This window comes from Oryzias latipes, chromosome 21 (assembly GCF_002234675.1).
Source record: "Oryzias latipes chromosome 21, ASM223467v1".
NCBI lineage: Eukaryota > Metazoa > Chordata > Actinopteri > Beloniformes > Adrianichthyidae > Oryzias > Oryzias latipes.
The window spans coordinates 10,020,035-10,044,591 of NC_019879.2; the positions used below are offsets into that span (position 1 = coordinate 10,020,035).

Sequence of the window (24,557 nt, forward strand, 5' to 3'; positions counted from 1 at the left end):
AGGTCAAGGGGAACCAAAATTACTCAGCATTTCTGAAAACTGGATTGCACATTTTAATAAGGTCAAATAATTTGCAGATGACTTCCTTCTGTAGTTTTATTCAACTTCTATTTTAGTTCAAATGGAAGCAAAATACCTAACCTGTTATTTTTATCTGCTTTCACGTTTTAACATTTTCTATTTTAATACGAAGCCTAAAAAATTTGTTTTCAATGGCAATATTGCATTTAAAAAGTTTTCAATGTTATACTTTTTTCTTTATTATTTATTTGAATAATTTCAGCAGTGTAAATATTTTTAATTTCAAATTAAAACGGTGTTAATTACCCCACAGTTGACATCCACCTCCACCTTTGCTGTCCCCCCATTGCTCCCTTTTTACCTCCCCGGTCCTTCACTCTCCCCTTCTGCCTCTGCCACACTGGTCAGAGCTGCACTAAGAAACTCATAAAAAGCTTTTTTTTTTCTTTTCAAAATGGTGGCTTTTCTGTTGGTTTTATCTCCATAGCAACAATTTCATGTTTTGGTGGACTGGGGGTGATGAACAGCTCTATATAATTTTTAGAAGAATTGGCAAAAGTACACTTTTTTATTTCCTTGGCAACAGAGGTTTTTTTGTTAACCACGCCCACATTCTTAATATGTTCATATGCATATACATTTGTTCAGCTTAAGCCACTGATTCATGTATTACATTTTACAGTATTCCAGTATTTAAAAAAATGAGCGAGCAAGAGGGGAATGCTACTATTGCAGCTCACCACACTAACGCAGTTCAAAATCTACAACTCCTGAATCCAACATTTGTTCCACAGTGGCTTCCCAATGATGCTCAAGGAGTTAGGACGAGAGAAACCAAATTACCTGTGAGGAGTTCGAATTTGTAGCCTAAATTAAAGGAGATTTTTTTTTCTTTTTTATTCATGATGACAGTGTTTTCCTGAGGTCAAAGGTCAACAATACTTCAGTTGTGGTTGTACACTTAACCTAGTGGTGTGCATGAAAAATTTTCATGAAGATTGAACAAAAGTTTTTTTTCTCTCATAACGTGCGAAAAATCGCCAAATTTCACACTTTGCCACCAACTGGCTGTAGATCCTGTTGCCATCCCATAATAAATTCAAAACTTCCTTTGGATATCCTCGACAAAAGTGTTTTGGTTTTGTTAGTGGATTTTGGATTTTTTTTATCCCCATAAGAGATTTTGGGCCCCATTCCAGCTGTGATGTCATCGTGTTTATGGAGGGGTGCATCACTACGCCGAAATTTCATTATCACAGGGTTTTGGGGCTACTGTACGTCCGAAATCCCTCCCTAATCCCTAACTGAAGAAAAACTCTATAGTGCAGGACTATCAAGTGCCGTGGATATTAAAGGGAATCCAGACACCATGCTCACTGGTTTTTAGACATTTTTTAAAACTCCAAATTTAATGTCTCCAATGAAACCTAACAAATATGAACTTTTTTTGATGATGTTGCTTTCGAGAACATTGTTTCTGCAGAGCGGCAGGAGTTAATCAGAAATTCATGTGCAGGGCAGAGTTGTCATGAAGTGAGCCTTCCCTCATTTCCCATCATCCATCTGTTTACACGTTCCCCCACAGTCTCATAGCCATCATACACCAACCCTAACATTACTAGTGCAACAAAAATGGTGAGCTACTCAGTCGTACAGTTAAGATTCAGATCTCAGTTCAGATGAGGAAAACAAAGAAAGGAAATGGATGTAATTGTACAAGTGGATGCATCAGAATGGAGCAGAGCAGGGAGGTTATGGGCTGCTGATTGTAGCTCCTACGTCAAAAATACAATCTATTTCAAAAGTTATTTTTTATTTGCTTCTGATTCACAATGATTTGAATAAAGAAATACTCAGAAATGCAATTTTAAGCTTAATTTTCTTCATATCTGTCCTCCATCATCAGAAAAATGTCCCAAGATCATGTTAAAAAACACCTGAAACCTGATATTGATTGGAATAAGTCTTTAAGCACATTAAATTACACCTTTGACTGCAGTTTAGATATATTGAAACTGTACATTCCAGGGCTGTTCTATTGAATTTTTCAACCTGCAACATACAGCCCCCCCCCGGGGATCATGTGGGGAGGAGTCAGAAGTGTAAACAGTTCTATGAGCCATAATCCTGAATGCGTGTCCTCTTTCCAACGGGGGCTTTATTTTTTTTTTCCCTCTACTCTCATTTCTGGGCCTAAAATCAGGTTAGCGTTTTATAAGGAGCTTAGCGCAGAGGGCCACAGTGTGCCACTAATGTAATAGAGTATCCCTCTCCCTCCTTCTCTCACACATTCTCATCTGTCCTCCTTTTTCTTTCTGCATTTGCTTACCCAGTCATTCAGTGACCTTCTCCCTCTCTTTATTTCCCTGTGCTGTTTTTTTTCCCACCTCCCTCAGTTATTTGCCTCTTGCTCTGCAGATCTGGCTAGCCTGAGGTTTAAACCTGAGAGAAGGACAAACCGAAGGTAAGTTCCTTTACTTTTGATGAGAGCAGGACTGTCTGTGTTTTTTCAGGTGAGATTCCCGGGAATCTGTGCTCCGTGCTAAGCTCCTGATGTGGATTATTATGGTGCAACAGTCTTACAAAGATCTCTCTGCAATGTCAATATAATCGAGGAGATTATTCTTTGTTTTTCTGTGGAATATATTAGCTGTGTGAGCTGTAAAGAGTTTGGTTGGTTTTGTTGGAGCTATAAAACAAACAAGTTTAATTAAAGCGGAGAAGTTTGGACACTTTTTTCCCCCTTTGAGTGTCATGAGACAATCATGTGTGCTTTTAAAAAGGTGTACTTTGTGCAGCAATGTGGACTTTGGCTGTTTAACACCTCTTGTCTTATCATGCAAGACCATGCTATGTCTCAGAGGCACAGCTTCGGTTGTTTATAAATCTCAGACTCAATACCTTCTCTAGGATATGGTCAAAAGCAACAAAAACAGTAAAAAAAACAATGAAACCTCTGCATCCTGATTGTCTACTTTGCTCAAATGTTAACTTACCTATGGTTTTTGTAACCATTTCTATCTTCAGTTCATTATATTTTGTTGATCTTCGGGCAACCTCACCCATCCAGTGTTGTTGCAGTAATGGTTAGCTTTTCTCCTGATAATGCAGAGTAATAAACCTTTGAACCGCACGCCCGTATTTGATCCTGAGATCTCACAGCTGCAGTATTCATTCCACTTTTGGTGCCCTCCACTATGGGACCTCTAAAAACTGTATGACTTTACTTTTTGGTACTTTTTTTGGTTCAGTTCTCCTTTCTGTTATCACCTCTCTCATTTTTTGCATTTCTTTTCCAGAGATCAGACTGATGGAGTCTTTTTCTGGAGATGCAGAAGAAGGTACAGAGGACCTTGCAGGTGAGATTAACTTCAAATTTCCTAAAATAAGAATGAAAAGACACATCAATAAGATAGAAAATGCTATGGAGAAATAATGTGAATGCTAAGGATGATAAGAACAAGAGAAGAGAGTCCTTCTGCATGTCTGAATCTGTGTCCCGAATCTGTTTCAGGGAATAAAAAGTTCAAAATAAGGTCTCTGAAAACGCGACTGTTCCGGAAGAGTAAGAAATCGGGGGAAGAGAAAGCAGAGAAACTCAGCCAATCAGCCAGTGACATAACTTTTGCAGAGAGACTTGGATCAGATGAGGATTTACTGTGAGTAGGAAGTTTTTATTTTTTATTTTTTAATGTCAGATGCATCCTTTTTTTTTTTTACAATTGAAGTTCATACACCCTCTCTTTTTTTCCTTTTCACCCTCTCAGAAGCGGTCAGAGAATAATGGGCTCTCGAGCATTTTCCCATGACAGCATCTTCCTGTCTGAGGAGGGTCTGTCAGACCCGGAACCAGCCAGGATTTTATCTCAAGAAAACGTTCCCGGCAAAATCAAAGCTCTTCAGGTACTGCTTTTTTGTTTTAAGACGTGAAATATAATATTTATTGTCATTATTGACACTATTTCTAAAGCATTAAGCTGTTTCCTTCCATCATAGATGAAGCTTCAGCTGCAGAAAATGCATTTTGGGCCCCCCCCTATGGTTTTACCCGTCAGAAGTCCAGACTCAGAAGACAAGTGTGGACATTCGGAGGATCTCTTTTTTCAAAGCTCACGTGACACCTCAGGAGAAACGGTCTCATCCCAGGGGACCCTCAACAAGGTAATAAAGCATCTCAAAGTTGAAAATGTGGCGTTCCTTCTCGCAATTCCTGGTTTTGTTGACTAAAGTCATCAAAAATCATCTGATTGTAATGTGTCTTACTGAGGAATGTCCATCTCAGACAAACTGAATCCAAATTATTTTTTATTTATTCAATATAAATGAATCCAAAAAGAAAAACATAAGGGGAGCTACAGGTAGCTCCTCTTTGCCTCTGTAGGTCTGAAGGGGAAAAAGCTGCAGGCAAAGGCTGAAAGTTATGAGCACACATTTGCCAGAACTGAAGTGTGCTGAGCGAAAGCACAACAACCACAGCTGTAAACAGAGATACTGAACAGATAGTCTCTGATGTCAGTCGTTGGATTCTGATCAGTTAAAATGAAGTCTGGAGTCAGACGTTAATCAGGTTTGGTCAGCGCCTGACTCCAATAAAGTTGGGTTCACATATTGGTCCATCCAATTGCCCTTAAAGACCCACTCTGATGGAAAATGTTGTTTTTGGTGTTTTTACACATGTTCTTGTGGCATTTTTCTGATGATGGAGGACAAAAATAAAGAAAATCTATCTTGAAATTTAACTTCTGACCATTTCTTTATTCAAATCGCTGTGAATCAGGTGTAGATTAAAAAATGGAGTTAGAAAAAGCTTATAAGTGTGTTCAAATGTTACTATGGTGGGCCACAAGCTCCCTGCTCCTCTTCATTCTGATGCATCCCCTCCCAGACAAACAGATCCATGTACGTCATTGTTGTCCTCGTCTGAGCTGGAATCTGGATAAAAACTATACAGCTGGATAGCTCTAATTTGCTCGCCATTTTTGTTTCACTAGTAATGTTAGGTTGAGGTTGTGAAACGCTCAAATCTAGCATGAGAGCAAGTAAACAGATGGATGATGAGAAGTGGGGGCAGGCTTACCCTGCGCCACCCAACTCTGAGCTTCTTTATTTTGGCTAAAAATGGCATAATCATAATTAAAAGACCATTGGGAAGACTTTGAAAATAAACCAAAAGATGATCGAAGTGGAACTTTAAACAAATGCACAACTTTGAGCTCTGATTAAATCAAAACAGCTGACATGCAGTTGTTATCAGTAGCAGTCATATCAATATTAATGGAAAATGTACTTAAAATCAGACTGTAAAAATAATTATTTTTGCTGTAAAGTTGGACTTTTAAATCCTGAAAGTTCTTGGGAACTTGCTCCATTTTGTAACCAGCCTCCAGTGGTTTTTATGGAACTGCAATATTTGAAACTAAACAAGCAGATACCTCTCAACTCTCAAGCAAGAATGAGTCAGAAAACACGTTCCAAATGATTTCAAGTTGAGGTTTTCACTAAAAAATTCTAAAACGCTTTCTACAAGTGAATAGCCAGGAGCCTCTCTGTCTGAGGTAGCTTGTTAAAAGTCCCACTCTAATCATTATTTTTTCTGCTTTTAAAGTTCCCAGTGGTCTGTTAGTTATGATTATGCCGTTTTTAGCAAAAACAAAAAAAACAACACCTGTTGTTTTTTAGGACATAGTTTCTGCAGAACAGCAGGAATGTTGGCACGGAGTTAGCCCACCCGTATTTCCCATGATCCATCTCTTTACACACTCTCCCACTAGCTTACAGCCCCTTACAACCCCAACCTAACATTACAAGTGCATTTAAAAGTGTCAGACTCAGACAAAGAAAACAAAGACGGTCATGAATCCAGACATCTACAAGTGGATCCATCAGAATGGAGCGGAGCAGGGAGCTTGTGGCTGACTGATTAAAGCTCTGACCTCACAACTGCAGGCTTTTTCCTACAGGATTTTTTTCGTCTTCTGCTGATTCACAATGATTTGAATGAAGAAATACTCAAAAATGCAGTTTTAAGCCTAAAATTCTTTACATGTGACCTCCATCATGAAAAAAATGCTACAAGAACACGTTTAAAATGCCCAAAATATGATTTTCATCCGAGATGGTCTTTAAAGAAAACTTGCCATTATTGTTGTGTTATTAGCTTCACAATCTCACAAAGTTCAAGCTCTGAGGCAAAATGTAATTATTTGCAATGATTTAGGGAAACAAGAGCAAAAAAAGACCTAACTGAGGTATATCTGTTCCTTTTGTGAAATTATATACAACTCCAATGAGTTTTAACAGAAACATGTTTGTAGCAGCTTCTTTAACAGCCTATTCTTTCTGCAGTTCTTTTTTAATTAAAAGCAGACAGGCTTAAAAACAGTTTTTATTTGCAGCTTCTCAGCAGTTCAAAGCTTCACCTGATCCAGGGTCACTGCACAAGTTGCCAGATCTTTTTTTTGGCCGAAACCTGAGCTTCTTTCTTAGATAACGACTTGCTGAACAAAACTAGGTGTTCACTGTCATGTTTGCATTCTTAAAGGTTTGCAGTTGATTTTCCGGAATAATCTAATTTCTTTACTGTCAATTAAACTGGAAACCTGGTTAAAAACCACTTTCTCATCAGCTTTTTACAAAAGTCCATGCTCACCACAAAGCTACAGAGACTTACTTTCAACAAAGATGGGCAACTGGATGAAAGAGGCATCACTTATTAAGACCTGAGTCCTTTTTAAATAAATGTCTGACTAAAACTTTATTCAACCCAAAGAATTCAGAGCTCCCAAAACCGTTTTCTATAAATGTGTTTCATTGTGGCTTGTGCTCAAAATTTTAAGGAATTCTCAGAATTCATCAGACAAAATTCAGCTTGGTAAAAAAATTATCTACTTTTCAAAAAAAGAATGCAGTAAAAAATAGCAAGTATGGATCAATTGAAGAAATCCTAATAAGCTAATTCACTTGAAAATAATTTCTTTTGTTTTTATCTTTCAGACTCAGCTGGTTTATCCGCCTCTCTGTCCTATTTCCAAACCTCCACCAACTAAAACTTTGTCCCCGACTTTTTCCAATCCTTGGTCTTATTCTGCCACCAAAAATTCCCCTACATCTACCATCGAGCCTCTGTTAGATTTTGGCACTCCGCCCAGAGCCCTTTCACGCTTAGATAGCTCTGCGGCACGCCACAGAATGTCCGTGAAGCCCAGAAACCAGAGAGCCAGCACCAAGAAGAAGATCTCCTCTGTGGTGAGACACCAGCTCCACTCACCTGTGAGAAGATAACAACAAAACCATCCTCTGTCTTTGTTGTTATGAACTTCTTTTTTGTTTCTCTGCAGTCTCAGTCTGTGTCCTTTCCACAAAACAACAAGGAGGAGTCAGAGAAGGAGCACGAGCAGAAGAGTGGTGTGAAGGAGGAAATGACAGAGAAGTCAGAAGAAGAGGTTCCACAGCAACTTCAATTGAAGTCTGAGGAGTCTCCACCCATCACTTCAGACCCGCCACTCAAATTATCCGATCCAAACCTCCCACAACACAACCATGCTCCTCCTGAGGATGTGCTCCTAAGGGTTCTCCAAGTTAATCCTGACATGGATGCCGTAGAGGCTTTTTCCAATGAACCTTCTTCCTTCTTAGAGTCAGAACTTAAAAACAAAAGAGAAACAGATTTGGGAAAACAAGTAATTTTTCATGAAAAGACAAAAACGGGAATGGCTGAGGTTCTGTCAGACCAGATATCAAGTAACCTCAGCTCACCGGTGCCCACCAAGTCTGGCTGTGCTCCCTTTGAGGGCCAGAGCTTCAGAGGGATAACAAGGCCTTCTCCAGGATCTGGATCTTTCCATTTCTCCAGTGTCAAAAGCGGTGATGATGATAGACCCCGTTCAAGCAGTTTTGTGCTGAAGCAGGCGGAAGCTTTACTCAAGAGGGAGGAGAAAATCGTGAGGGACAAAGAAGATCTTAAAGGCTTCCAGCTCAAAGGCAGCCCCTTTGCCCTGGGACGCTTTAAACAAGAGGGAGCATCTATCAAAGTCTCAGGAGCTCCGTGGGATAAGAAAGACAGTGCCAAAACTGAAGAACCAGCATCACCAACCAAAACCGTACTTGTGGAAACCGTTGCTGCGGAAACGGAGGAGGCGGACGACAGCCCGGGGCAGTTAGAGGAGGCGGAGGAAGTCACAGAGGCCCGGGAGGAGGAAAAAAAGACAGCATTCGGTATTAAACTGCGGGCCACTTCTCAGTCGATCAAATTCCGATCGGAAGCAGCTACTAACCGCCTTTCAAAGACAGTCATGCAAGAGGAGCTCAGCGAGAAGCCAAAAAAAACGGAAGTAGGTGAAAAATCCAGTGGAATGTCGGAAAAGTTGCCTACAAGCACCAGCTCCACCCTTAGACCAACAGGTGACATGGCTTCATATTCTGTTCCTGCAAAATGACAGAAAATTACATACTGAAATGAAAAAAGACAACACATGTTTTGATCTTTTTTTTAAATATTTTTGTGGGTGACAGATTTTTACTCTACTCATTATTAAGAAAGAAAGAAAGAAAGTTCCTGCAGCAAAGATGATTTGTTGTAGTAAATAATCATTCAGCACCATAGATAAGATTTCCTCTGATGACGGAAGAACCTTGTACTCATAAACATTACAGGCTTGCTTTAACTGTTGCCAAGGAGATCTAACAGATGTTTGTCTTTCCCCAGATCCGGCTCCAGCTGGTGTCTCCTTTCAGATAAAGCACAACATCCCCCCGACTGACAATCTCGACTCCCCCAACACAGTCCAAACATCCTCCTCCAGCGTCAAAGAAACAGAGCCACAGCCCGGCCCCCAAACGTCCTCATCCGAGGTGTCCTGGATGAGTCTGGCAATGGAAAAGACCAGGACTCTCCAGCAGCTTTTCACAAGCAGACTTTCCAGAGATTCAGGAGCCCGAACACAACCACAATCTACGGTTCAAACAGAGGCCACATCTGGGATGCAAACACACAAGGAGACGACGAGTGGTCAACAAAATCCAACTGTGCCATCAGCTACAAATCCAACGATTGCAGATAAAAAAGCTGTTGGAGAGCCTTCCTCCGGCACGTTCCTCAGAGACGTTCAAAGCACAGCTCGGCCGCAGGGACAGTCTGTGGATCAAAGTGAGACGAAAATTGTCCTACAATCTCAAAATGAGACAGTAACGTGTCAGCAGCATCTGGCGCAAACTCCAAACCAACCTTTGTCAGATGCAGCATGGGAAGAATCCGTTCAAACTCTAGAGACGTCTCTGAAACCATCGATAGTGGTAAAAAGGCAGAAGATGACGTCTCCTGCTCTGTCGCACATCTCCAGAGAGTCATATTCCTTTAAACAAACCAAAGAAGATCAGTCACAGCTAAACCCAAGCCTACACACCTCACAGTCTGTTTCTCCTTCAGCACTGCAAACCAACCCATGGATGAGCCTGTCCCCCTTGCGCTCTGCATCACAAACAGTCAGCTCATCTCATTCTGCACAGGTGAACGCCCCAGAGCCGCTTGCACAGGCGTCAGTCCAGCACCAGCAGGCACCCTGGAGCAATCCACCCGCCGGCCAGCTCAAGTCAACAACTGCAGCTCAGACACCGACTCCTGCAGGTCCTCCTGCAGACTCTGCCTCTGAGAGTGGGGAGAAAGAACCCCCCACGCAGAAGGACGTGCCATCCCTCTCAGTGAGGCGAGCAGTGTGGACAGGTTCAGCCAGCGACAGGGCCGTGTTTCTTGAAAAACGCACAGCGTGGACCACTACACCTGTGATCAAAGGGGTTCGTGGTGCTCCTTTGGGGCTCATTCAGTCTTTAAAGCAAGTAAAATGTTTAACCCTTTGAGGCCTGAATTTATTTCCATGTATGAAAAAAAATCACATGTTTTTGCTAAATTGATTTAATGCTGAGTTAAAGTCAGTTTTGGAGCAGTTGCATATTTCCATGAATAGGCATCAAGGGGTTAAAGAATTAAATATTTTCCTGAAAAATCAGGAGGCTCAGATCAGGCACGTGCAATGCTTTTACATTTGTTTTTTTAGGTTTCCTCTATAAGTTGCTTAGTAAAGCAACTTTGAAAGCTTTTGGAGTAATTATCATATCGTTAAACTACCAAGATATTGGTTTCACGTCCTTCATCAGTGATTTTTCTCTCTCCAGGTGGAATTAAGGAAACCTCAAACAGAAGTGCAGACAGCCAGCGAACCCCCATCTCCAGCAAAAGTGACACCTCCAAGCAAAGACACGACTGCCGACGGAAAGCAGTGGGTAAAGCCTGCCTCAGGTAAGACTGACTTCTAAAACTAAAAGAAATCTACCTGCTATGTAAGATTAAAATTTGCTTTTTTTTCTTCAGAGTCAAGCCCCACCAAAGTACCAGAAAAGCCTCGCGATGAAAAATGGCTAAGGAGAAACCTGGGCTCGTCTCCATCACCGTCATCGTCACCTACGCAGCCGTCAGTGCTGCAGTCCATGTCTGACAGCGGGCAGCCATCCTGGATGGAGCTGGCGAAGAGAAAGTCCATGGCGTGGAGTGATAAGACCATGGACTAATGAGGAGATAATCAATGCAGGAAGTTGTAAAAAATTAGAATTGCTGAGATTTCACAGAGATGCTGATTTAACTCTTCAGTCAGTTTTGAGTGTGAGGTGGTTTTAATTGTAAAATGTTGATTGTTCTGTAAGCATACTGAAGGTTAATGCCAATCCCATTTCAATGTGTCTGTTTATGAATTACATACGAATCCTTCAGCATTTCACAGCTTTGTAAATTTCAATAAATTTCTTATACAGATGGCTTCAGTTGATCCCTGTGATGCTGAACGGATGAAACCAACACAGAAGACACCCGTTTATTTAGCTTACAACCCCCCCTGCAGGTCAGATATTGGAACTGCACTTGAACGAGCACGAACGGTTTTCCATTTTCTTTAAAAAGCGTGTTTTCAGACTCCACAGTGGTGCAGGTTCGAATCCCATCTGAGACCTTTCTGTGTGGAGTTTTCACGTTTTTTGACCCCCAAGTAAAAAAAATAATATCTGAAGTTTTTAGCACACATTTTTATTTCTAAACAAAGACTATTCTCTTTTTTCTGAATGACGAGGCATTACGACAAACTGCTGCTAATTCACAGAATTATTTAAAAGGGCAAGTCGTCAGTTACTGAAATCATGGACCCTTTTCAGAAACACAATGGAGATAGAATAGTCTAGAATTTAGTTTTAACTTGACCTGGAAAATGCATTCATTTTTACCCTAAAAGTTTAACATCTGTAAATGAACACCTTGCTCTGAGGCGTGTTCTTTCAACTGAAATCTGCTTTTACCCTTAAAGATTCCATAGCTCTCTAGAATTATCTTTCTTATGTTATCTATATATGATCTAGTATATTTTAGAAAATTTCAACAAAGGTTCAAAGGTGTTTAATAGGTTAAGTAGAAAAGTATTCAATTTGCACCAAAAAGGCAATAAATGTACTTTTTAACAATAAGATTTTTAAAAACCTGGTGAAGATTTTAAAAAACCCTTTTAATGCAAACAATTCATGCTTTAATGGCCTTATGTTTTGTGTTACAACCTTACAGTAGCACTTTTACTCCTGCGCCACCGTGCAGGAGGGCTGCATGGTGGCGCAGCTCTGCCTCATAGCAAGAAAGCCCCCGGATCAAGTCCCCAGCTGGGGGACCAAAACATCAATGGGGGACCTTTCTGTGTAGAGTTTGCATGTTCTCCTCGTGCATGCGTGGGCTTTCTCCGGGGACTCCAGCTTCCTCCCACCGTCCCAAAAACATGCTTCATAGGTTCATTGGTTAATCTAAATTGTCCCTAGGTGTGAACGTGAGTGTGCATGGGTGGGTGTGTGATTGTGGACACTCTACCCTGTGACAAACTGGCAACCTGTCCAGGGTGCCCCCTGCCTTTGCCCACATGTGGATAGAGTCCGGCAGCACAGTGACCCCGAAACGGAATAAACAGAAGAAGAAGATAATGAATGAGTAGCACTTTTATGCAAGTCCCACAGTGGAAGACACAGTTTACCTTTCACTTCCTATGAAAAAACAAGCTCTCGGTTTGGGTGCAAAATTCAATTAATAATTAACTATAATGCAACTTATTGGACGAGATAACATTTAACTACTGGTGTAATGTTTAATCAACTTCATTGATAAATTGATTTATATCCCTACAATCTAACCAGATCAATCCGTTTGAGGCGAGTTGTTAAGGCAAGTTATAAAATCACTTAAAAGTGAAAACAGTCTTCAACTTGTTCAGAACGCAGCAGCTAGATTGTTAGCAGGAACTAGCAGAAGAGATCACATCACTCCTGTGTTAGTTTCACTTCACTGGCTTCCAGTTGATTCCAGAATCAAGTTCAAAATCCTCCTGCCAACCTATAAGTCCTTAAATGGTATGACCCTGTCCTATATCAAAGACCTCATAGTGACTTACCACCCAAACAGAAAACTTTGCTCACAAAAAGCAGAACGGCTTTTGGTTTCCAGAATTAGTAAAAGTACAGTTGGAGGTAGAGCCTTTAGCCACCAAGCCCCTGTCTTATGGAATCAGCTCTCAGCTCATGTAAAAGAGGCCGACACTGTTTTTTTACATTCAAAGTTAGGCTTAAAACATTCCTCTTTGGACAGGCTTATTGTCAGGCTTGCTAGTAGAGAATTCTTTACTTATTCCTCCCCCTACCTCACCTACTTAGTCTACTAGTCTGTTTATTTTAATTTAGCAATCAGCTTTTGTATTTTATGATTGATTTTATGTTTTGTACAATTAGCGAAGCCAGTTGAGACAACTGTGTTGTAATATTGGGCTATAACATTAAAACTGAATTAAATTGAATTCCAAATATAGTCCGATTGTATGACATGTTGTTTCATTCAGTTTAAGCCAAATATTCATGTATTACATTTTTACAGTATTCTGTTAAAAATAAAAATGTGCGAGCAACAACAGAATAACGCCACTTCTGTGAGTTCACCACGCTTAACAGTGTTCAAAATATACAAACTGTAAAACTAATTTTTTTCTCACGTACCTTGCCACTGATGTACGAGGAATTTGTAGACGATAGATTGAAATCCCTAGGTGGAATTTAAATTTGTAGAATGCACTAAAGGTGATTTTTTTATTTATTTCAAGATGGCAGGCTCTTATTGAGGTCAAAGATCAACAAAACTTTGGTTATGGTGGTGTGTGTGTGAAATTTTGTCAAAATAACTTGAACAAAAATCGTCATATATAAACAATGCAGACCAAAAGTTTGGACACACCTTCTCATTCAAAGGGTTTTCTTTATTTTCATGACTATGAAAATTGTAGAGTCACACTGAAGGCATCAAAACTGTGAATTACAGCATGTGGAATTATATACATAAAACAGTGTGAAACAACTGAAAATATGTCATATTGTAGGTTCTTCATAGTATCCACCTTTTGCTTTGATTACTGCTTTGCACACTCTTGGCATTCTCTTGATGAGCTTCAAGAGGTAGTCACCTGAAATGTTTTTCACTTAACAGGTTTAATAAGTGTGATTTCTTGCCTTATAAATGGGGTTGGGACCATCAGTTGTGTTGTGCAGAAGTCAGGTGGATACACAGCTGATAGTCCTACTGAATAGACTGTTAGAATTTGTATTATGGCAAGAAAAAAAGCAGCACGAAAAACAAGTTGCCATCATTACTTTAAGAAATGAAGGTCAGTCAGTCCGAAAAATTGGGAAAACTTTGAAAGTCTCCCCAAGTGCAGTCACAAAAACCATCAAGCACCACAAAGAAACTGGCTCACATGCGGACCGTCCCAGGAAAAGAAGACCAAGAGTCACCTCTGCTGTGGAGGATAAGTTCATCCGAGTCAGAAATGGCAGGTTAACAGCAGCTCAGATTGGAGAGCAGGTCAATGGCACACAGAGTTCTAGCAGCAGACACATCTCTACAACAACTGTTCAAAGGAGACTGTGTGAATCAGGCCTTCATGGTAGAATATCTGCTAGGAAACCACTGCTAAAGAAAGGCAACAAGCAGAAGAGACTTGTTTGGGCTAAAGAACACAAGGAACGGACATTAGACCAGTGGAAATCTGTGCTTTGGTCTGATGAGTCCAAATTGGAGATTTTTGATTCCAACCACCGTGTCTTTGTGCGGCGCAGAAAAGGTGAATGGATGGACTCTACATGCCTGGTTCCCACCGTGAAGCATGGAGGAGGAGGTGTGATGGTGCGGGGGTGCTTTGCTGGTGACATTGTTGGGGATTTATTCATAATTGAAGGCATACTGAACCAGCATGGCTACAACAGCATCTTGCAGTAGCATGCTATTCCATCCATCCGGTCTGCGTTTAGTTGGACCATCATTTATTTTTCAACAGGACAATGACCCCAAACACACCTCTAGGCTGTGTAAGGGCTATTTGACCAAGAAGGAGAGGGATGGGGTGCTGCGCCAGATGACCTGAACCCAATTGAGATGATCTGGGGTGAGCTGGACTGTAGAGTGAAGGCAAAAGGACCAACAAGTGATAAGGGGCGGCTGTGGTGCAGCAGCAGGGCGGTCGACCCATGATCGTAATATTGAAGGTTCAATTCCCGCCTTGCACACCCATGAGTCGAAGTGTCCTTGGGCTGCCAAACACAGGCGCCTTGTGTTTGGCAGCGGAGCAGCCACAAGTGTGTGAATGTGTGACTGGGTGAATAGGTCTGTGACTGTAAAGTGGTTTGTCCTTGTAGGTAGAAAAGTGCTATAAAAGTATACGCCATAAGCATCTTTGGGAACTCCTTCAAGACTGTTTGAAGACCATTTCAGGTGACTACCTCTTAAAGCTCATCAAGAGAATGCCAAGAGTGTGCAAAGCAAAAGGTGGCTACTTTGAAGAACCTACAATATGAGATATTTTCAGTTGCTACGGGTTCACACTGTTTTATGTATATAATTCCACGTGTTAATTCATAGTTTTGATGCCTTCCGTGTGAATCTACAATTTTCATAGTCAAGTAAATAAAGAAAACCCTTTGAATGAGAAGTGGTGTCCAAACTTTTGGTCTGTATGCATGTATTTAGATAGACGTACACACACAATTTACATATTCAGAAAAATCTGTTTTTTCCTGTATAACAATGACGTGTCATGTAATGAGAAGACGGGGGCAGAGGTGACCCCTACTCGGGACGTTTCACGCCGGCCAGCAGAGGGCGCTGTAGAACCTTCTCTGTGCAGCAGTTTGTAAACAACAGAGTTTGTGGTGAAGGAAGGCGACCGCATCTCAATGCCATGAGGCCCCGCTGCTTCCCTCTGGCTCTGTTCGCCTGCTTTCTGTGCCTGGGGCAGAGCTACACACTGAGAAGCTCCGTGTCGTGGGTGGTGTCCTCCAACGACGTGGACGATGCGGACCTGTCGGAGGAAGTCGCCCCGGCGTTGCTGGTGGACGGAGCGGGGCTGTGGAAAGCCAACGTCCTCGGGGACGGCATAGAGACCCCCAGAGAACAGGCCAAGGCCGAAGGCGACGCCGCCGCGCGGCAGTCCTCTCGGCTGTTTTCCTACAGAATAGAGAAGCTGAAGGCTGGCAGCAGCGGCGCTCCTCCTCCTCACCAGGAGACCGCTAGAACGGCCAGATACATCGCTCATTACAGCGACTGGGGACATTTAGCCACAATTTCAACTCTAGACAAGGTAATGTAACAAATATATGACTCATAACTTAAGCCTGTTTGTTCAAAATGTTTCTTTCTTGAGTTTCACATCTAAATCTACACACTTTCTGTTGTGAAAACAAATTACGGAAGCCGCAAGAGGCCAAAAAAGTCCAGTGTCGAAAAAAATATTTATATAGTCATTTAAATGTAACTGTCGACAGTTTAAACAATTCACTATGGATGAATATGTATACTACGGAGCCCCTAAAGGGCCATTGATGAAAAAAAAAAAAAAACTGGAGGAAAAAAAAATTTTTTGAAGTAAAAAATTTTTTTTGGGGAGTAAAACTTTTTTTTTTAAGTAAAAAGGAAAAAAATAAATTACTGGTGCGCACCAGTTAGTTTCAGGTGCGCACCAGTTAGTTTCAGGTGCGCACCAGTTAGTATCAGGTGCGCACCAGTTAGTATCAGGTGCGCACCAGTTAGTTTCAGGTGCGCACCAATTAGTTTCAGGTGACATTATGACATTGTCAGTAATATTTCGTGTTTTCAGAAAGTTTACAAGGTCCATATCCTCAACTTTAGCCATTCTCAAGACAACTGTAGCTACTTGGTGCACAATGAGCAAGCAGGTCAACTATCTGATATCTTCTGATACTAACGGGTGCGCACCTGATACTAACTGGTGCGCACCTGAAACTAACTGGTGCGCACCAGTTAGTTTTTTTTTTCCTATTTACTTCAAAAAAATTTTTTTTTTACTCCAAAAGAATTTTTTTTACTCCAAAAGAATTTTTTTTTACTTCAAAAAAAAATTATTTCCTCCAGTTTTTTTTTCATCATTGGCACTTTAGGGGCTCCGTAGTATACAGCCACACTGCACAAAAAAATTTCTAAATGCAAATGAAAATATTTAACATTTGCTTTCAAATACTTTTTTTTTTGCTTTCAAAAAATATTTTTGTGTCTGCAACACAAATGTTTTCGCATTTCTCCTGTGTCTCACCTCGCTTTTTTCCTATCTTTGATGTTGCTCACATAAGTTTCAGTTTAGCGGGACATAGCTGCCATCAGACAGCAAAAATATGACTCCATAATTCACCAATGGAGTACCATCTTTTGATCCCTTTTCAATGTTCCCATTGGTCTTTTGATTAGGATTGTGTCGTTTTTAACCTAAATTTGATTTGATTTGATTTTAAATGGTTTATTTCAAGCAATCAAATAGGAATAATACATAAAAACAATACAATCATCAGTTATACATTCATACAATAACTAATCAAACTTTGGATAATTAGTCATATTAATAAATATTGCTTGAAAGGGAGTGGAAGGAAGCAAACTTATATAATCCCACCCCTGTTCTACTGTAACCATTTTATTACATGATTTATCAATATCTAAAAACCTGTGTCCTTTTCTAGAACATAGTTACTGCAGAGCGGCAGTAGTTTTTTAGAAATTTGTGGGCGGGAATGTTGGCGTGGAGCCACCCCGCCCCCCTTCCTCTCCTGGTTGCTGAGAGCTAGGAGCAGGGAACTTGTAGCCCACCCAACGTACTTTCAACGGCACAAATAAGGTCTTTTTCCGAACTTTATTTTTTCTGTCTGATTCACAACGATTTGAATACAGAAAATACTCAGAAATGTAATTTTATGCCTAAATGTCATCCATCAGAAAACTACCACAAGACCTTGTTAAAAAGACACCATCAGAGTGGGTCTTAAACACCTTTAAAAAGGTTTTTAGTTTTTAAATAAAAATATAATAGATGATAAATATTGCTAATTTATTCAGTTTTTGCCTTACCTATTTTTGCCTTATTTCATTTATTTATCATCTTTATCAATCAGTCACTTTATTTGTAGAACATCTTTCATCAGAATGCTGTAGAACACAACAGAAAAGACAGATAAACATGGGTTAAAACAATGAAAAGTCATAAAACACAAGGGACCAAAAACAACATCAAAAGATGACATGAACTGGAAGAAAATGCTGTGGCTAATAGTTTGAGAAGGCACTGTGTAGATTAGAAGATAAAAAAGGTTAAAAATGTACAAATGAGAAACCATAAAAGCTACAAAAAAGATAAATAAAGAGATAGGAAAGGTTTATTAAATGAATTAATTCAATCCTAAATTAAAAAGATGTATCTTTGATCTAAATTGAAAACTCTGTTATTCCACAGATGAGAACCACAGTACTGAAAAGAGGCTTTGCTGTAAATTCTGGTATCTTTAAGAGAGGTTTAAGGATTTAGCCCAAAAAAATCTAATGTAAGAGTTACATTAGAAAAAATAGGTAAATAAAATGTAGGTAATCTGATGGTTTAACATTTAGCAAAATTACCACTTTTGTTTACTCACTTCTTGTTTTAAATCTAATAGTAGACTTGGATTAAGATATTAAAGTAATAATAATTCCCTTTATTTCAGACTCAGATGCGGTCCATAAAAGAAGACAGATACAACATACATAATAAAAAAATAAAAATAAAAGAACTGATAACTAAAATGCAGGCATTTATGTTAATAGCAACAATAAAATAATCTGCATACTTCATTGTTTTACATAACTATTATTTAATTGTTCCTTTGTCTTCTATTTATTTCCCACCAAATTTCCTAATGTTTATTCAATTTTCTTAAAAATTAGGCAAGAATTTTCTTTACATTTGCTGTTAAATTTATGAACAAGATGTTGTTATTGCCTCTATGTGGTTGGTTTTTCCTACAGATCAAAGGCCTACCGTTTGGAAATATCTTTTCTGTCAGCGACGGGCCTCTGGACAACAGCACAGGAGTCATCTACTTTTATGTGACTCCTATGGACAACACGGTGGCAGACCTGAAAAGTAACCCGTATGCTTCTCTCACCTTCTCAGAGGCAGAGGGAGAATTCTGCAGGTCAGTGGGAACTGAATAATGTATGTTTTAACACAGCGATCTTTAGTCACACATTTTTAGTCAGTTTTTAAAGGATTTTTGTTTGATTTCTATAGTAGAGAGCATTCAAACATTGATCTATTGCTTATGAAAATGGTAATATTGCATATTAACTTGGACCGCTCTCCCCCAAGGGTGTCTTTGGGAACCACTGGGCCTAAACGCTCCAACATGCTTTGGTACTTTTGTTGGTCTTCTGTCTTTTTATTAAAAAAAGAAAAGTGAGTAAAATTAAAGAAAAGTGAAAAATGTGTTTTTCCTTATCCATCTTGATGATGGATAAGGAAAATTAAGTTCAAAATTACTTTTTGAATTTTTTTTAATTAAAATCGTGGTGAATCAGAAGCAGATGAAAAAATGCAATTTAAAGAAAGAGCGTATATGTTAGGTGGGCATATGAGGGGCCGGCAGGCTACAGGGTCACTGCTCTGCTCCATTCTGATGCATCCACATGTAGTCAAATAGCAGCGTTCGAAATAAGTGGTTATCCGGGACAACCAGATTTCACGGAGGACAACCAAAATGAACCTGATGGTTGACCGTGTGACAACCAGGTCTTTTATTCAACATTTTGGTATTTTTCGACTATTTTTCAAGTTTCAAGGGTTAGTTTTGGCAACCTCTTAATTAAGACGTATGCAGCAAATTCTTTCCACTAACAAAGTGCGTGCATGCTAGCGAATCCTTTCTGTTTCTACATGTGTACTGTTCAATAAAGATTATTCAAAAAATGTGTTGAACAACAGTACCTGGCGCGACCGCTAGAGTTCTCCAAAAACACGCAAAAAACAATTTAAAACACATTCATATAACACTAGAACTTTCACTCATAACAGATCAGACTGACATGAGCTGAAAAAAAACTTTTTCCATGGGATTAATATGATATTCTAAATTTTTACAACAGTCTTTGTATTTTATATTCTTTAAGCAACAATTATCAAAACCAAAGAAAAAAAAGAACCAATATATTTAAATCTGTGTAAAGATACTAGTTTTAAATATACTAGTTTCAAGTTTTTGGCAATACTTTGTGTAACTAGATGCTTCAATATTTAGTAAAATGTTTGTTTTTTAATATTTAAAGAGTTTTTTAAATGTCCATTATAAGAGGCAGTTGATATTAGATGTATAGAAGAAATAAAGATGTAAGTACTGACATCTGAGTAGGTTTCGTCGCTGTTGAATATTGGTATCGAAGGACAACCAAAAATTTGGGAGGACAACCAAGTTTACTTGCCATTTTTCCCCCCTTATTTCTAATGCTGAATAGATCCATGTACGTCTCTGTTTTCCTCGTCTGAGCTGGAATCAGGATCAAAACTGTACGGCTGGATAGCTCCAACATTAATCGCCATTTTTGTTGCACCTGTAATGTTAGGCTGGGCGAGTGAGGGACAGTAAGCTAGTGGGAGAGAGTGTAAACACATAGCTCAGTTATGGGTGCTGGGGAGGGGAAAGGTGGTGTGGTTGCTCCATGCCAAAAGTCCTGCCTACTACTCATTTGTGAATTTCAAATTAAGAATTTTGACACAGGTTTTAGAAAAAAAGGTTTAGAAAAAGACTTTTTAAAATTCTTGCTAAAAACACAATAGCCACAGCAGGGAACGCCTTTAATATATAGCAAAAGATGATGGGAGTGGATCTTTAATGTTACAGTTCTATCAGTAAAACCTTTTGAGTTTCAGAGGATTGTATCTCTGAGCATCTTTACTGATTTCATATTGCCTCACATTTTGATGGTTGCATCCCACTCACTTGCCCTCCCCACCCCTATCCATCTCATGTCCTGAGTTTTCCAACCATTTATGCTGTAGAGTTTGACTCACAGCTGTGTATGGACCTCAGAAAATGTTGATTCTTTTGTTGCTTTTAGGTTTGAAACAGCTGTTTAGAGGAAATGACAAAAGTCTGAGCATTATTCTTGGTTGAGCTTCTGATGTGCGATTGCACTTTGCTGATTAATTAAAGCTTTTGATAGCAGCAGATTATGTAATAAGCTTTTTTTTATGTTTAAAGGCAGATGATGTATGATCCAGAGGATCCCAGGTGTGCTCGTCTGACACTGACTGGCAAAATGGTGGAAGTTCTCCCAGAAGAGCTCGCTTTTGCAAAGGAGGCAATGTTCTCAAGGTAACCTAGTTAGCAGCAGGTGCAGTTTGCTGAGGCTGCATTCGGCACATTCATTCCTGCGTGCATCTTTTTGACAGACATCCTGTGATGGCCAAGTGGCCTGTGGGACACAAGTGGTTTTTCATGAAGATGGATCTGGTTCAGGTCTGGCTGCAGGACTGGGTCGGTGGAGTGTCCCTCGTTCCAGTGGAGGACTATTTCAAAGCTACACCCTTCTAAAGTTCACTCTTGCCTTACATCATCCATCTGAACATGCCGAGCATTTCTGGGTTTGCCTCACAAGCAAGAAGAGTTCATAAAGCAGATGAAGCAAAGAAAACTTCTCTCGCATGTTTATATACATCCAAAATGATGGCGAAATCAGTATAAATACACACTACATTGAGAGAGGAGGAGGATCCTTGTTAGGATGGTGCCTGATGATGCATGAATGTATTCATATTTAATAAGCATTAAAAATGAACTATCACATGTAATTGACATTTTCTGAAAAATGAGTTTACAACTATATTAAAATTAAACAGACAAAGTGAGAAAGACTGTTTGGTTTTGTATTTCTTGCAAGAGTTCTTGATAATAAATCTTATACTGTTAAAAAGTCTGTTTCTTTCCCTGTCAAACTGATATGTCAATTTATTTGTAGGATGAGCTGCAACGATGGTCTTTACAGAAAAATATTTGTAATCTTTTCAAAAATTACTAGTCTTTAAATTAGTAACAGGTTTTGCCCTTTTTGTTTGATGATCTTTTCAAAATAAAATATACTTCAAAGTAAAGGACTTTTAACATTTTAAAAGTGCTTCCAAACGAAACAAAAAAACAACAACTTGAAGACAAAATTTAAAACAGATTATTAACCATGTTATATTAACCATATTATATATTATAGTTGCTGACAGTGACAGTTGCTGACACACAAACGGTGCAAAACATTTCAGTTCTTCAATCTATCCTTCCAGAGCCTTTTTTGCTTGGGATTGCTGCTCTTGCTGAATAACACACACGCGCGACCACACTCACGTGTGAAGGTGCCATTTTTCCAGAGATGATAGGAAAACTCATTTCTCACATCTTAATCTGTACAGAAAATTCCAAGCTTTTTCTTCTCCTGCAGCAACCTCTCCTAATGTTATGTTATAGATATTAAACATTTATTGGAAAAATAGATAGAAATTGAATTAATGCCATGACGAGTAAAAGGGTTATGGTTTATAATTTATTAATTTATGATTAATAAACATTTTTACTAATAAAAAAACCTTAATAATAATAAGTCTATTTCAGTGTATTACAAGTATACTTTATACTATAAGTGAGGCGGATATATATGAATTTATTTTTTATATACTATTGTAAACTTAAAATGGTCCAATTTAGTGTGAAGAAGTATTCAGTTATACTTCCTACACTACACAGATATAGTCTTACTATATTTGTTTGTTATACTTGTACTCAAGTATACTTTATTACATAAAGAAGTAAAATTCCTTTTCAAAACTTCAAAAAGAAAACCATCACTTTTTTTCACCAACTTCTTTTAGTACCTTGGGGGTGTTTCTTTTTTACGAAGTCAACATGTTTGCTTAAAAGATTAGTTAAAAAATTATTTGTATAATATCTTTCAATACAACTTTAACTGTTGTTTTGTCCAGTGAGTAAGAAGGGATAATCAAATGGATGTAATTTAGAAGGTTTACTCAAAAGTTGGTACCCTGGAGCTAAATAATCAAATGGAAAAACATTTAAAGAATGTATTTAGAAAGGAAATAGATCAATGTTTAGAAAGAATATTTTCTTATTTATTTTTATATTATATATCTTCATGTTCGACAGCATTTCCGTTTTGTCCATGTTCATCAAACTGTGTTTCTTTTATTTTGAAAATTCATGACGGAAAAGTAGTTGCTGCTCATGACAGGTGTAGGCTGGCAGTTAGTTTTGAACGTAGATCATAAAGAAATGTATGGAGGCAGCAGGGAGTAACATTGTGTTAATGTTTATTGTTAACACAGGTAAAAGCTTGAAGCTAAGTGCCCAAAACGGGTGAGGAAGCAGCTTTTTGCGTTGGCAGCGTCGGTGTTACTGACCGGAGTCACAGACAGACGCGGTGCAATGCTAGCTTGACGGCTAACTAGGTTTGTCCAACTGTGTCGCAGCCGACCGGTAACGCGTTCAACTTACCGGCTACTTTGTTTGAGTAAGCAGCACGCTGCTTCCCTTTATTTAATGTATTTGTGTTTAATTCCGTGTAAATGTTTGGCCAGTCACAGCAGAATCGGCGTGATTTGAGGCGTCGCCTAGCGGACACCGTCAGAGTCCGAACAGCCTATCGCGAGAAAGATCAGCCAAGCACTTGATATGCCATATCTAGTCTAACTTGTAGCTAACGAGGCTATTTGGGAAATCAGAATGAATCCCCCAGGCTGTTAGTTATCCGAGGTTAAATGACCATGTAAGCTGTACTGTCTCGACAATCTGGTGACACGGGTATGATGATCGCCGTTAGATCGTGCATGAGCAGGTTTCACTTCCAAGAAGAAGACGGACACTCTGGGACACATTAGATTCTTACATCGCCTCTTACAGCGGAAGAGTCTGCATCCCCGTTTTGCTATCTGGACGGTTTGCGGTTTGGCGCGCCCTTATGTCTTCGCCTACGCCCGTCTCAACATCCTGAAGCCGTGAGACAGAGACGGACGGACGGAGGGAGGGAGGGAGGAAGGAAGGCAGCTCCGGGGTCCGTGACACTTAGCCGAGGACAGGCATCGCTGAAATGAGATGAGGCTCAGAAATGGAACTGTGGCCACTGCGATTGTTTTCTTCACCTCCTTCCTCAGCCTCTCCTGGTACACAGCATGGCAGAACGGCAAAGGTAAGTGGAACCCCCACTTCCCACACACATGTCCTACCAAGGACTTTTTGTGAATGCAGTGTCTTCACATTCACTCTGTTTTTTTGTTTTTCTCTTTGGTTTATGTGAGTTATTGTAATTTCTTCTCTAATTTCGCTTTGAAATAACATCAGTCTTTTTTTTAAATTTTCCTATAAACTTTTAGCTTAATTCAAGCTGTGACATACTATGGAAAAATAGTCACAAATTTTAAAGATTAAAGATAATCTATTGCGTCTCAATACACTAAATTAACGATGGACACAGTTGTCAGTTATCTAACTGCACTTTGCTTCACGCTAACACTCATAAAAGCACCCGATCAGCCAGGTTTTTTGTTATTTTTTTATTTTATTTATCTTTTTTAGTTTACTTTACTTGTTGCTCATTAGCTTGGTCAGGTGACTTCAGGCTCTTGTTGACCCAACACACCTGTTTCAGGTAATCTGCAGCATTTAGGATGGCTAAAATACAAGTAGGATGGGGTGTTAAAGACCAGGGTTAAAACCCCCTAATGCAAGTCAGCTTTAAAAAAAACTAAATAAAAAACAAGGGCGATGTTATTTGCATGTATTTACGTGCAACCAGCACAAAAGGTAATGGAAATGTGTTGGTCACACGTAAAACGTGCTACCAAGATGCACATTGTTTCATTGCCCACATGTATTTTAAGTGCGTCCAAGGTTGGATTTTCTTGTTGGCCGCACGTATTTAATATTAAACTTAAAGCTCTATTATCTCGCACATGCGTAGTTATGTGAAATGTGTTCTCTGCATTTGATCCATCCACTGGAGGAGCAGTGAGCAGCAGAAACAGCCATGCTCAGGAACTATTGTATGGTGTCAAAATAGAGCCTAAAGTATTGCGCATCAAAACAGTAAAACCGCGCATCAAAACCCCAAATCTGCGAAT

At 39.5% G+C, this 24,557-nt stretch overlaps 3 protein-coding genes across 5 annotated transcripts in view; all 3 read left to right on the forward strand.

Annotated features, from left to right (window-relative positions):
• Positions 1-1,184: 1,184 nt before the first annotated feature.
• Positions 1,185-10,826, forward strand: kiaa1211l (KIAA1211 like). 3 transcript variants are annotated; one of them, XM_011489366.3, is made up of 10 exons: positions 1,185-2,485; positions 3,321-3,380; positions 3,536-3,680; positions 3,789-3,924; positions 4,018-4,182; positions 7,015-7,266; positions 7,359-8,421; positions 8,726-9,810; positions 10,189-10,312; positions 10,385-10,826. In XM_011489366.3, exons 2-10 carry the CDS (start codon positions 3,332-3,334, stop codon positions 10,579-10,581), a joined length of 3,216 nt encoding a protein of 1,071 aa, XP_011487668.1. In that variant the 5' UTR covers positions 1,185-2,485; positions 3,321-3,331; the 3' UTR covers positions 10,582-10,826. The 3 variants fall into 3 exon arrangements, with proteins under 3 accessions (XP_011487668.1, XP_020568932.1, XP_011487667.1); XM_020713273.2 differs by lacking the exon at positions 1,185-2,485 and adding an exon at positions 2,507-3,236 and having other exon boundaries at positions 10,189-10,285; XM_011489365.3 differs by lacking the exon at positions 1,185-2,485 and adding an exon at positions 2,509-3,236.
• Positions 10,827-15,236: 4,410 nt separating this feature from the next.
• creg2 (cellular repressor of E1A stimulated genes 2) lies at positions 15,237-21,296 on the forward strand. Its single transcript, XM_004081479.4, has 4 exons — positions 15,237-15,707; positions 18,413-18,582; positions 20,641-20,754; positions 20,832-21,296. Exons 1-4 carry the CDS (start codon positions 15,309-15,311, stop codon positions 20,971-20,973), a joined length of 825 nt encoding a protein of 274 aa, XP_004081527.1. The 5' UTR covers positions 15,237-15,308; the 3' UTR covers positions 20,974-21,296.
• A 1,342-nt stretch (positions 21,297-22,638) lies between these two features.
• Positions 22,639-24,557, forward strand: part of mgat4a (mannosyl (alpha-1,3-)-glycoprotein beta-1,4-N-acetylglucosaminyltransferase, isozyme A) — a 44,969-nt gene continuing 43,050 nt past the window's right edge. The window contains exon 1 of the mRNA XM_004081582.3: positions 22,639-23,626. Within this exon, the coding sequence (XP_004081630.1) occupies positions 23,533-23,626 (94 nt within the window). The 5' untranslated portion in view covers positions 22,639-23,532. The remainder of the gene's footprint in view (positions 23,627-24,557) is intronic.

Coding starts and splice junctions, on each gene's coding strand:
- creg2 (XM_004081479.4), top strand. CDS start 15,309: ATGAGGCCCCGCTGCTTCCCTCTGGCTCTGTTCGCCTGCTTTCTGTGC. Junction 15,708..18,412: donor CAATTTCAACTCTAGACAAG/GTAATGTAACAA, acceptor TTTTTCCTACAG/ATCAAAGGCCTACCGTTTGG. Junction 18,583..20,640: donor GCAGAGGGAGAATTCTGCAG/GTCAGTGGGAAC, acceptor TTATGTTTAAAG/GCAGATGATGTATGATCCAG.
- kiaa1211l (XM_011489366.3), top strand. CDS start 3,332: ATGGAGTCTTTTTCTGGAGATGCAGAAGAAGGTACAGAGGACCTTGCA. Junction 7,267..7,358: donor AGAAGAAGATCTCCTCTGTG/GTGAGACACCAG, acceptor GTTTCTCTGCAG/TCTCAGTCTGTGTCCTTTCC. Junction 8,422..8,725: donor CTCCACCCTTAGACCAACAG/GTGACATGGCTT, acceptor GTCTTTCCCCAG/ATCCGGCTCCAGCTGGTGTC.